This window comes from Diabrotica virgifera, chromosome 3, assembly GCF_917563875.1.
Source record: "Diabrotica virgifera virgifera chromosome 3, PGI_DIABVI_V3a".
Taxonomy (NCBI): domain Eukaryota; kingdom Metazoa; phylum Arthropoda; class Insecta; order Coleoptera; family Chrysomelidae; genus Diabrotica; species Diabrotica virgifera.
In genome coordinates this window covers 37903435-37917796 of record NC_065445.1, presented here as the reverse complement: position 1 = coordinate 37917796, position 14362 = coordinate 37903435, and the positions used below count along the sequence as shown (strand labels likewise).

The 14362-nt window shown below is 33.6% G+C and overlaps 1 protein-coding gene across 1 annotated transcript; it reads left to right on the top strand.

Moving 5' to 3' along the window:
• Positions 1-10521: 10521 nt before the first annotated feature.
• On the top strand, positions 10522-11071 carry LOC114326033 (mitochondrial import inner membrane translocase subunit tim16). The gene has a single exon (XM_028274236.2). It carries the CDS (start codon positions 10607-10609, stop codon positions 10985-10987), a length of 381 nt encoding a protein of 126 aa, XP_028130037.2. The 5' UTR covers positions 10522-10606; the 3' UTR covers positions 10988-11071.
• The last annotated feature ends 3291 nt before the right edge of the window (positions 11072-14362 follow it).

Sequence of the window (14362 nt, the reverse complement as noted above, 5' to 3'; positions counted from 1 at the left end):
CTTATTTTATTTAATAAATAAATATTTTAAAAATCTTGGTTTTTCCTGAATTGACTGATAAAAGAAGACTTTGGTGTCTTTGTTTTGATAGTAAAAGAAATTTTGTTTTGAATTAATTATAACAAACACCATCAAACAACTCTAATTTAAATATGTTTTAAATCATTCTCTAAATTATCTTGGTACAAGTCTCGTTCTTCCTCTTGCTTGTTGTCTCATCGGCCCTCTTCGGTCAAAAACTTTTCTGACTATGGCATCTTCCTCTTGCCTGATTGCATGCCCTATCCATCTAAGGCGTGCTACCTTAATGAATTTTACGTCAGGTTCTCCAAAACTTCTATGCAACTCAAAGTTGTAAGGCCTGCGCCACAAATATTGTTATTTTATCTCTCCATATTCGCACCGTGCGTCTCCCTTCTATGTACAGTCACGTGACACGCTGTAAAATTTTTTAAGGACATTTTAACATTGAGTCTTATGGGATTATTGAAGTTATACTTCTTTAGGCGCGATTGAGAGTAAAATTTCATAATACTGCGCACATACGCACACAGACAGTATGGCGTTTGGTTGCTGAATCTTTCAAGTTATGTACAGTAGACTCCCGTAAGATCGGCCACCTCGGGACTGGACCCTAGGCCGAACTAAAAAGTTGTCGAACTAAACGATGCCTATCTAAAAAATACCCATTTATTGTTTGTAAGGATCTAGCCTAGCAAGCACGAAACACTTGCACATTCTGTAGAATACAACACAGTGGGATATTCTGCCATATATTTAAGACATATGAAAAAACAGAAGGATAAAAAAACACTACAAAACAATACTTACAGAGCTGTAGGCCTAATAAAATTTAAAAATATTACTGTACGTTACTGGTTTGGCTTCTTAAATACTTTCTCAGCAGCATTTGCGTCGCTATATTCTTCTCATTTTCCTGGCGAATAACACACTCGGAGATTTCGTCGTCGTCGTTCAAACTATGTTGTGTAGTTCTCTTTTCAAAGTTGATCCACACCAAAACATCTTCTTCAACAATGGGACCACAATTCGGCAGTTGTCGAACGTCGTGCAATAAGCTGCCTTTGTCATCAGGTGCGTTAACAAGAAAGAGTTTGGCTCATCTGCTGTTGTGTTTGTTTGGTCAATCTTATCTTCTATATTTGGTCAAAGTTTTTTCCATGACTTTACAAAAGTCGACAGCGGTATTTCGTTGTATGCCTTGGCCGACATATACACAACATCCTTCATATTAACTGACTTCAGTATTTCTAGGTCTAAGTTGTCATCAGCCTTCAATTTGGAAAGAACTTCAGAAAGCAGTTTCGCCGATACTTCCTCTTGAAGCACTCAATGGCCTCTTGGTCCATCGGCTGCTGAAGACTGGTTACATTGGGTGGCAGGAACCGCAGTTTAATTTATTTTTCATCGTCACACTGAATATCTTCCTGGTGAGAAGGCGCGTTGTCAGGAAGTAGAAGTGCTTTACTGGGCAGTATTAATTTTGTAAAATGTTTTTTCACTTTGGGAACAAATTCTTCGACGAACCATTCCCTTAACAAATATGTGTCCATCCATGCTGATTTCTGCGACCGATAATACACTGGGAAAGTTTCCATATTTATGTTCTTAATCGCTTTCAGTTTTGCTGCTGTGCCAATGACAAATAGGAGTCAATGTGGATCCCCGAAGCAATTGAACACAAGGCGACCGTTATCATTTTTTTGCTGACTTACCCTGCAGCAGATGTTTCTTGTGAGGTGAAAAAGGTCTTTCTGGGCAGCAGTTTAAAATTTAACCCAGTTTCGTTGACGTTGTCTATTTACTCTGGGCTCAAGTTTTGGTCCTCGATGATAATTTAAAAATCTTGCAGAAAAATTGGTGGTCACTGCAGACAGAGAGCCGGCCGGACTAAGCGGAGACCGAACTAACCGAGGCCGAACTTACGGGAGTCTACTGTATAAATATATCAGTGCAAGAGAAGGTGTGAAAAGAATATATTAGTGTTTTTAGTAAATGTATTATTTATTATAATTTTTGTGTCTTTGGATTTGTCTTCCTCGGGAATAAGATATTTTATAATAATAGTAAGTATATTTAAGGTATTTTTGTATTAAATTTGTCAGTATGTATGAGAAATCCTGTAACCTGTCAAAGCAAAGGGGATATAGCTCAGTGGTAGAGCGTGTGACCGGAGATCAAGAGGTCCCGGGTTCAAATCCCGGACGATTCATATTTTCAACGAAAACTTTTCGTTTATAAATTCGCAAAAGTGTGTACGTTATTGCGTTGCCGCTCCTGCAACACTCAGATCAGATTTATCGATGGGTTCTTATGTAGTTTTTTCTTCTGAATCCAAATCTGAAAACGACATTGCGATATCTCTAACCGTCTTCGAGATAATCGCCCTCAAAGTCTAAAATGTGACGTCACAATCCATTTATTTTCTTCCGACACACTACACCTCAGCTGAAATCGTTGATAGTAAGTAGGCTAGTTTTTGAATCTCGATTTGTTAAACAAAGCATAGGTTATTTACATTATTTTAGTTTGACACTTCGTGAATGTCAAATTAATTTTTAAATTAAGTATTAATAAAATATCAATGACATTTGGTAGTGAATTTAATTAGGTATTATATAAAATAAATAAGATGTACAAAAATACAATTTGAGTATATTTTAAAAGCAATTATTTATTAACCGCTTTAAAAAGGTTTATACGAGTATACGCCCTCCCATTTAATGATAAATGGACTGTTCCATTCGTTATGAAATGAAAATTGTTATTATAGTCGGTTCGCTAAACTCGACACAACTGGCTAGTGATTTTAGTAGGTATTTTTTTGTTTTTTGCGAATTTTGTCAAAATTGGCAAAATTACTAATTATTTAGTACTTATTAACTATTTAGTAATTATTTTTTTTGCCAAATTGGCAAAATTATTGACTAAAATCACTAGCCAGTTGTGTCTGAGTTTAGCGAACCGACTACATGAAATAATATTGTTTGGAATAAAAAATTATGGTCTGATATGTGTAATTACATTATTCTAATGGAAAAAAATATTTGAAGATTTTTCTCAAATTATGGATACCAACAACATTTTCATTTATAACTCTTTTATTTTAAATTTGACGAAGAAAGTTATTCTTCATAAAAAGCTCTTCGTGGTCTAAGATTTATGATGCAACCATCATATAAAATTTTATTAATTTTACACGAGGTATATAAAATATATGAATTTCGATCAAGATTAAAGTGCCTTTATAGTTCATAACATTTAAATTAGAATGATATAATTGCACATTAAAACATAATTATTAATTCTAAACAACCTGTCATAATAGCAATTTTCCATATTATGAATTTAAATACGTAAATAAACAAAGTTTTCGTTATGATAATGCTCGCATTTTCAGCTTGTTTTTTTATATTTTTGGTATCGTTTTAATATAAAATTTTTAAAAGTGGTAGGTAAAGAAAGTTAGTTTAATATTTAAATAAAATACAAATAACCTGTTAATTATATTAATTTCGTTGAAATCATAATAGAAGTATAACTTCTTACGTGCGTAGAAAGTACACACACATTCTTTTTTTTTTGTTAAAATTGAATATTTTATTTTGTGGTGATAATAACCGAATACAATTGTTAGAATTCATTAGTTATTAATTTATAGTGTAATTTACAGTGCAACAAAAATATTTTCTTTTTCGTTGATAAAGATTTATTGACATAAACTGTGATAGTGAGGCTGTGTATACATAATCACACTGATAATCAATAATGGAAAGTGAAGAATTTATATCAGATTAAGTATACGTTTTTATTTTCTGTTTATATTAATACACAATATCACTAGCATGACACGACATTTTTTTAATATCCAATTTAAACATACACAAAGCGTCCTTACAAAATTTCAAAAAGCCGCCACCACGACCCACATAACAATGATGTTCGCATCATGTTCTAAGCATATTCTACCAACATTCGTCGAAGTATATCCTTTTTAGTATATGCGTAGTACAAGCATAGCATGTACCATAAAAAACATTCTAAATTTCATGTTCTTTGCATGTGCTTCGAAGAATATTCTTGCACCGAATATACTGAGCACATTCGTGTACGTACCTAGTATCTCGGAATGTTCGTAAAAGTTTATTCTTAGAATATACCTTAATCGAATATTCTTAGTATATGCGTAAGTATATGCAAAAGTATATGCTTAACACATACTTGTATATACTTTTAAAATATCTTAAAAAGAATATACTGTATGTATGTACCTATAGGAAGAAGAATAATGTTAGCCTACAGATTATCAACTTCGCGTTAAGAATAATTAATAAAATTTAGGTATTTTGGTAGGTACTACTGAACTATCTAATTCATCATTTTTTTAAACCGTTTTAATTGTATGGTAAAAAAGTTTAAAACTTAATTCTATTGAAGAAAAATGAGAAATTCTCGTTTCGTTTTCAATTGAAATGAATACACCATTTTGATTTGAATTTATACCATAAAAATATTTTTACCTATAATTTTCGGGAATCCGGAAACGGCCATTCATTGTCATTCTGACCCTTGCATTGCATATTTTATACCTGCACAAGGGAAGGGGGTAGGTAACAAAAAGGCAAAATATGAAAATAGTTTCCAGTACAGTTAAGGCATTTATGTCTACGCTGTGAGGAAGAAGCGACTGTATTTGTAGCTACAAGGACTAAAACATTTTAAGAACATAAAAAGCAGCTTGAAAATAATAAATTCATATTGGTACTTCAATATTTCCTAAATACCTAGTAAGTAAAAGTATGTATAATGTATATAGATACCTATAAATTTTAGTAATTTACATACATATTATATTATATATTTGGCTATTATATAATTATATAAGCAGCATTTTTATTTTGATGTGCACATAATAACTAAATATATTACTTATATTTTATATATAGGCTACTTACCCATATAATATTTATTATACATAGGTACCTATATAACTAACTGAAGTTTATATATTTTATACTTACTTTTTACGTAATATTGTAGAATGTAATAATACATTCTCATATGCAATTAGAATATGTAAATATAATATATTAGTAGAACCTAGGATGAGATTGGGTGATGTTGAAAACATACTTCTGAGAAATATAGCACATCCTTGGAATATTCTTCCCATATACTAAAAATATGTGCGATCTTCTTCAGGTGCCATCTCCGCTACGGAGGTTGGCAATCATCATAGCTATTTTAATTTTTGAGGCAGTAGCTCTAAATAGTTGTTTCGAGCTGCATCCAAACCACTCTCTCAGGTTCTTCAACCATGAAATTCGTCTTCTTCCGATGCTTCGATATGTGCGATAGTACATTTTAAGTATATACATAGAAGGTATATAGCACTTCCTTGGAATATTCTTCCCATATACTAAAAATATGTGCCCTAGTACATTCTAAGTATGTAACTAGAAGGTATATAGCATTTCCTTGGAATATTCTTCCCATATACTAAAAATATGTGCGATAGTACATTCTAAGTATATAAATAGAAGGTTTATAGCACCTACTTAGAATCTTCTAAAAAGTATGTTCTTGGTATATACTGAAAAGAAGGGCGGTAGTACATTCTAAGTATATACATAGAACGTTTAAGTACTGTAATGTAGTATATACTCAGTATATGCTCTGCACATTCGCAATGGTAATTACGCATATTCTAAGTATATACTTTTTCTGAAAAGTATGTTCTATGAATCTACTAAGAACATGAAATTGTTATGTGGGGAGCAGGTCGGTCGATTTTGCTTTGACACTTTGTTAACGCTCGGAGCGAATACTCTTCTTAGGATTTTTTGCTCGAAACGTTTGAGCAGTTCTTGGTCATTCTGTGTAAGTGACCAAATTTCTTAACCATATGTTAGCACTGTTCTTATTAACGTTTTATAGACAATCATTTTAATTTTTCTAGGTAGTTTTGAGGTCATCTGTCTTCTTAAGCCATAGTAACGCTCGGTTTCATAATCAGTTAAAGTGGACTTTAAATTTTAAGTTGGTACCTTTATCAATGCAATTCATATGGGTAAATGTCAACGTTAAAGTGAACATTAACAAAGTTTGAACTTTGTTAATGTTCACTTTAAGTTGATTATGAAACCGGGCGTAACACTTATTGGCGAGCACTATTTTTCTATTAATTTCTTCACTGGCATTGTTATCTTTAGTTAGCAGCGAGCCTACCTATATGAAGGTGTTGACACGTTCCAGTTCTAGTTCGTCAATAATTATTATTGTTGTAGGTGTCGGGTTGCTTGACCTAGTTCAACGCATATATTTGGTCTTTTGAACATGTAGGTATACCTATTTAGTCCCATTCTCTGTGCAGATACTCTTAACGACCGAAATGTTTCAGTCAGAGATTCTGTGGACCTACTTATGATGTCTATCTTATCTGCGTATCCGACAATTACTGATGTACTGATTTGTTCAAGATAGTACCATTCGTATTAATCTGGGACTCTCGAATTATTTTTTCTAATGTCAGATTAAATAAGAAATAGGTACGTTAGTCCATCATCCCGTCTTAGTCCATTTTTGCAATGGAAGGGCCTTGAGAAATCGTTTTGGATTTTACCTTGCTCTCTGCTCCTGTAAGTATAACTTCGGTTAATTGAACAAGATGAAGCGGTATTTGAAATTCTACCATAGCAAGTAGAAGTTATTACCTCTATTAACAGAGTCGTATGCGGCTTTGAAGTCCACGAGTATGCAGTGGGTGTCGACGCCAAACTCTCAGTGCCGCGCCAGCACGTGTTAGCGCCTGTGTGCAAAACATTTAATGGCGCCCAAAAATACGCATTTTTTTTAAATCGTCACATTAAATTAAATAATGTGAAAATGAACAATTATTTATTGTAACCAAACAAAAATAACTAAAAATTCTCATATATGCAACGGGAAAATAAATTAATTTAAAATAATTAAGTTAAAATAATAAATCTTTGGTGTAACAACATAAATAATTTAAGATACAGGTAAACTTGAAAATAAATATCTTTGGAAAAAATTCACTTTTCGCGCCTTCTAATATTTACTGAGATCAGACTGCAAACCCAGAGTTGAAGGTGAACATACCGCATACGTGAACATCATGCGTGGAGTGATGAGGCAAGGCTGGATTTTGTACACTCTAATTTTCAACCTCAACTCTGAAAGAATATTTATCGAAGCTTTGAACGAAACTGAAAAAGGAATTCTACTAAACGGGTACCTGCTAAATAACATCAGGCATGCAGACGACACCATAATATTTGCGGACAACCTAGAAGACCTACATGTCCTTATGAACAAAAGCCCATATTACGGTCGACTCAATATAAACGTAATAAAGACAAAGCTTATGATCATTAGCAAGAATAAGATAACAAAAAGGCAACTCTAAATCAACCAAACCCCCGTAGAAAGGGTGACGCACACAACTACCTCGGCACCATAATAAATGAAGAATGAAGAACTAACAACCAAGAAAAATAATAGAGCGCATTGGAAAAGCTAAATCCACCTTCAACCGTATGGGGCTTTCTCCAAGAGTCACAACCTCTCTCTTGGTACTTATAAAAGTAAGAATGCTGTGATGCTACGTCTTCTCTGCCCTTTTTTATGGTGTTGAATCGTGGACCTTGAACGTTATATCACATAAAGCATAATAAATTTCTGAGAAATTTTTGTATAATGGCTTTAAAGCATCAATTCTGCTGGAGCAGCGTGTATTAGATAAATGCTTTAAAGCCAGACCTGCAAAGAGTTGTTTTATGATATCTCAACGTTTGGTAGAAGCTGAAAAAAAAATGGGTAAGTGCTATTTTGATCCGCCTAAAATTTTTGTGAAAACTCTAGTGGCGCCTCTTAATTGCTGGCGCCTGTGTGCGCCGTACACATTGCACACGTGGACGGCGCGGCCCTGCAAACTCTAGAGTTTTTTTAAGGATCTTCCTCTATAAAAATCTGGTCCGTTGTTGATTTATTAGGGCGGAAACCGCACTGATATCCTCTCACTATTTGTTTGGTGTAGGGGAGGAGTTTTTTGTACAATACGTTGAACAATACTTTATATGCCGTATTAAGTAGAATGATGCCTCTATAATTATCATACACTATATGTCATGTCTCCCTTTTTGTGTAACGGACACAGTACACCCAAACTGCAGTCTGCGGGTGTTTCTTTCTGCTGTCCGATTGCGTGTGTGTGTGTGTTTATGTTTTATTGGCACTGGTTTAAGCAACCAACTGGCCAGTCAATGTGTTTTGAATTCTCTCTTTTACAAAATATATGCTTAGTATCTAAATTTAAAGCTATTAGTACTACTAAGTTTTTTTTTACTCTGTTTTTTTTATTATTTTTTTTTAATATATTTTTTAACATTTTTTTTATTACATTTTTTATTTTTTTTAGTTTTTTATTTTTAGTTTTTTTTTTATGTATTTTTTTGTATATTTTTTTATCGCGCTAAGACCTAAACCCACTGTCAGATTGCAGTTATCAGTTTAGACATATTTATGATGCAAGAGGGTGTCGCTGCCGTTTTTGAAAAATTCGGCAGGGAGATTATCCAAACTTGCGGCTTTATTATTTTTCAGTGGCGCCCCCGATAGGGAGGTTTACCTCCCTTCCGACGGGGAAAAACCCCCCATTTCTCATCTGGAAAACGTATTACGAAGTTGATTGCTTCGTTTTGAAGGTCTTGTTCGTTTGTATTAAAAATAAAATCAGGTTGAACAATTTGGTACGTATCTAACACTGCTTTGATTCCTTGAAAGCGAGTGTCTAGCTAATAGCATAATGTGTCGATCATTGAGTAAAACACGGTTACTCTAACTAAAGTATGACTTAAGATCTTGAAGTCTTTCATCTTCGCACAGTTTGTTCATCGAAATGTTTTTTCGTCTTCTGCATTATTTTTGGAGCGAACCCTGCTGGTATTCGCCAACGTTGACACATATTTAAAGCCTCTTCAAAGAAGGTTTTGAATTATTCTCTTCTCATTTCAGTTAGTTTTAAGAGGCTCTCTTCAAGTAAATTGTAAGCTGTTAAAAGGTCCAAAGATTTAGATTTCAGTGTTTTCGAGACTATGTTGAGGATTTCAAGGATTTTATTTTGCACAACTAGTAACAAAACAAATTTGAATGATTCTACTTTCTTTTATTCACTTGTGTTGCTTCGTCTCTTTCATTTCTTTTGTTACTTGTCAGAACTAGACTTGAAAGGCACCTCAAAACATCGCAAAATATGTGTTTTAATGTATTGATTACATCAAATTTTCCAGCCCAGCGTGTTGGATTAAGAGGTTTTAGAGTGACTTTTGACTCTTTTGAGGAACATCTTTCAGATTGGTGTGAGGACTTTGGTGTGCCTCCCAACTGTTCGTCAGGAGTTGGAAAAATATGAAGATATGAAGGTTTATTTAGAGAAAATGCAGGAAGAGGTAAACCAGATTCCTGAGAAGATACAGAAAATTGAAAAGGCGGAAGAAAAATTCGAGAATGCGTTAAAATTTGATATGGAAAAAGTGGAAGAAAAATGGAAGGAGATAGGAATATGTCAAAAAGGAGGAGACCGTCGGGAAGTAATTGTATACAGCTCTAATGAGAGCAGAATCCAATTTGGCGGGGATACTAGAAAACGATATCCAGTACCTACCTTTCATTAAAATCTTAAAAAACAAATTCCAACATACCTATGCAGAACTTCTAAGACTGCAAAGAAATTATAAGAAGCCATCAAATCTAAAAGACGGTGCTGCTTTGTGGTTTAAAAGCAAAGAAAATGAGGTGACTTCATGATGAAATTTTAAGACAAAATTTTTTATAATGGTGCAGGTGAAACAGGTTAAAATCGATCATTGAAGTTTTTAGAAATAGGGACCGTTCCGCTGAAGTATTACGTAGCGCAGGTTGGGGGGGGGGGGTCAAAAATCTTCAAAAATTGCGTTACGCAATAGTTAAATTCCTATAAGAGTGCGTTACGTAGGGGGGGGTTAAAAATCTTCAAAAATCGCGTTACGTAATACTTGAACGCTCTCATATGCGTGTGTGTACCTACTTATTACAATCGGACAACTCGCAGTAGAACTTGACTAAAAGTACTTGCCCCAATGGTAGTTACGGCCCTGACCGTACAATAGTTTTATTTTGTTAACAAACTGAATTTTGAATATTTTTTTGTTTAAATATTGGCTATGAACACGTTTAATTAGTTATATAGTAATTTGCAGCCACTGCCAATCAGTCATAATGTAACAGCAAAAAAAACTAAATTACAGTAAATTACTCCTTTTATCCTTTTGGTTCAAAAACAAACTACCAACAGTTAGGACGGGGATCAGCGAACCGAGTAATTTCTGCAAACCCAGGAATTTCTGGAATTTATACTTACCCGCCAATGCCAACAATAAGTGGTTGTAAAACAAATCTCATATAAATATTTAAAAAGAAGAGGAAATTCACAATTCACGTGCAAGGTTAGCTAGCCGATCTGTCAAAATTTAGAGGTTATGTGGTGAAGTCCTATTTTTATAAAAAATAACAAATCCTTATAATAATGGCCAGATATATAGCACAACTAATTATTGCAGGTTCACAAGTGATAGGCAGAGCTTTTGCAAGAGCCATTAAACAAGAAATAGAAGCTTCCCAACAGGCTGCTCAAAGGTTAGGAAATGCTAAAACTAGAACTGAACGAGTAGCAAATCAAAAACTAGGATTATCTCTTGATGAAGCTAAACAAATATTGAATATAAGGAACCTAACGAAGGAAGAAATAGAAGAGAAATACCAACATTTATTTAAAGCAAATGAAAAAACCTCTTTGTACCTCCAATCTAAAATTGTTAGGGCTAAGGAAAGATTAGACCACGAATTGACCTCCTCCGAAGAACCGAGAGAAAAGAAACGACCAGAAGAAACTGATTCGAAAACATAAAATTAGTGATAATTTTAATCTAGGTTGAATTTATTGTTTAGTTTTGTTGTACATATATTTACGAAGTAAACGTTGAAGAATGAAGGTTCTATTGTTTTGTCATGACTTACACCCGTTTAATAAATATTTCAGAAAGTAAAATAGATATATTGAAACATCAGTCTGTTCTTACATATTAATAATTAACCCTTTCAGAACCTGTGACACATATGTGCATCCAAATATGACTATAGATTATTAGTGCCATCAACATGTAAGCACACTTTGTATATATTGAAAATTTTATATACTGGCATCACATTGCTACTTGGAGATATTAAAGAGGTGCTGACAGGGTTAAAGACTCTAAACCTGATTATTCTGGATTCGTTCAGATCAATTTAAAACAGTAAAATCAAATTCAATACATGGAAATGGGTACCTCAGCACAATCTTGACATGTAATGTTGCATTATTGCCTTTATATACCATATACCTAGTGTGACCAACTAGCCCGAAAAATCCGGGACATGACCTGAATTACGAAGTTGTGTCCCGGCGTCCAGGACAAGGCTTCCGGGCCATCCGAATTTTCAACTTTTTGGTAAAAATCTATATTTTCGTTTTTATTCAAAGAATTTACATCAAATTAAATTGTTGAGACGAAAAAAAAATTTTTATCGTGGTATAAATTTTAATAGTTCTATGAAAGAAAACGAAAACTGTGGAATTTTTTTTATTTGTGTTTTAATTATCGTCTTCCGAAAAGACCATTCAAAAACAATAATAATTCATGTCACAATGAATCATGCCTAGGCACGCATGCCGCATCGAACGATGTAATGTAATGATTGCTGATGCATCTTTTTTTTCGGTTTTGTCAACTACTTTAAGTAGATAAACCTCTTGAGTTCGTTCGCGAAATATGATTAATTTCCAAACCGTTGCATGCTTTGAGCCAAATTCAAATCTGCTGCGTTGCAATATGATTTTTTTATCTAAACATTTATTTTATTGTCAGCACAGTAATCAGTTTGAATCCGAAAATCGATTAGTGACCATCTCGGAATTATTGTTTTTGACCCGACTTTTTCATTCCAATATATTATTATTGTTAATATGAATATGGAACCAACACACGAAAGTAAAAACAGAAAACGATATTGCACTTTCAATAAAATATTGGAAGAAGAATTTCTATTTTTGAAAAAAAAAAGTAACTCTAACAGTGACATGAAGTGTGATACTTGTGGATCGGAATTTTCGATCGCCCACAGTGGTAGAGCAGATATACTAAGTCACATCAAAAGTGAAAAACACCGAAGAGGTATCTGCTCCGCGTCCAGCAGCAAAAAATTGACTCAATTTTTCAAGCCAACAGCTTCATCGAGCATTGATTTAGAGACAGCAGCTCGGGAAGGAGTTTGAGCGTATCATTTGATTAAGACCATAAAAAATATCATTGTCAACATAAAAATGTTAAATAACCAATAAAATGATGATATTAGAGTCCTATATTTAAAAAAATAACAAATGGCCCGATTTTCATTCAAAAGTCCCGGATTTTAGGTATTTTTTTTCAGCATTGTCCCGGATTCGACTGAATTGGAGTTGGTCACACTACATATACCTGACTAGATTTTCCTTTCTGAAGAGAGACTCTTAATTCATTATTGTATCTTCACCTCCATTCAAGAGCTATAAAATGGCCATATTAGGTATTAGATAACATGGATGTGTTACATCATTCGAAGGATTTTACCTTCCCACACCAGCAATTTATTTACTTCTCATTTTTTAGCGACTATGTATTGCATCCATATGTGACTGCTGGACATATTATCGTCTTATATATCTGGATTTTTGCACCTTGGTGAGTTATCAGTTCTTAAGCAGTATTTCATATTTCAGTAGGATTTTAAAATTTATTTTAAATTTTTATAGTAATATCTTGTGTATATTTTATTTTCACTAATCCTGTATACAGTAGAACCCCGTAAATCCGAACCCCACAAATCCGAACTTTCGGCAAATCCGAACCAACGGAAAGTGAAAAAAATTTAAAAATTCAAGACAGAAACTTAAAAACATGTTTATTATACAGAGTAAAGCCAGAAAATTGGACAATGTAATGATTACTAGGACTTTGACATTTAAAATTTCTAAAAAATAAATATTATACTTTAATATACATATAGGTTTATAAAGTGTTTATAAAGGTTAAACACAAACTTACTTTGGTTCTCTTGTAATCAACTTGAGTCCAAAAATATTGTCCACACTCTTGCGAGAATGTTTGGCTACTCAAAATCACAATGAAAGCTTTGAACTACTACTTAAGGCTAACTTTCGGATAATCCGAACTTTTCGGAATCCGAACAGGCTGTCCCCCAATTAGTTCGGATTTGCGGGGTTCTACTGTAATTATTTAATCAACTTCAGTTTTGTTTCCATCATTAGGTCACTTTCAACATTAGCCTATTATATTTTCTGTGCATACATGGTGTTTGGTAGGTCAATGGAAATTTTTTAAGGAATAATAGGGGACGCCATTTGCAACATTTTTTGCTAATAATGTATCGCTCAAATTGTTAAACCACTTCATAGCAGGTATAAAATTATTTGTTAGCATAGCAGGTAGACTGCTTTTTGTTTGTTATGCATTCGGAGAATGACGATAGCTGATGGAAATTGTATGCGAAGAGTCAGTGTTGTAGGTTTACATTTTTATTCCATTCGTAAAACAGAGAGGTAGTACGCCTAGATAATTTTTAAACGTGAAATAGACGGTTGTCGAATATTGACAAATTTAACTTTATTTCGGAAACCTTAACAGTTTGAGCGATACATTATAGCAAAAAATGTTGCAAATAGCGTCCCCTATTATCCCTTAAAAAATTTCCATCGACCTACCAAACACCCTGTATATATTTATTTCTGTAATCTAAAAGATCATATCTATGCTTATTCACTTATTCCGTGTATGTTAAAATAGTTTGTAACAAATACTTGTAAATATCTATCTAACTACTTTTTATTGATGAGTTTATAAATCTTTTCAACTCTTCTCTTATAAATCATTTAATTGTCAACTATTAGGTATCAGCAGTGTAGGTATACATTATTATACAAAAGAAACAACACTATTTTGTTTTTATGATTACTCCATGCAGCCAGAACGGACAGAGGTGTAACCAGGATGATGCTAAGGGGGGGGGGGTTACAGCTACTTGATGGTCTCTGGGGGGTAAGGAATAGTAATGGTGTTAAGCGTATAGAGCTCAAAGTACAACCAAATGGAGGGGGGTTTATAACCCCCCAAACCCCCCTGGTCACGCCAATGAGAATGGAAGTAAGTATTAAGTTTCACTTTTTTGTTTTTAATTTTTAGTGTAA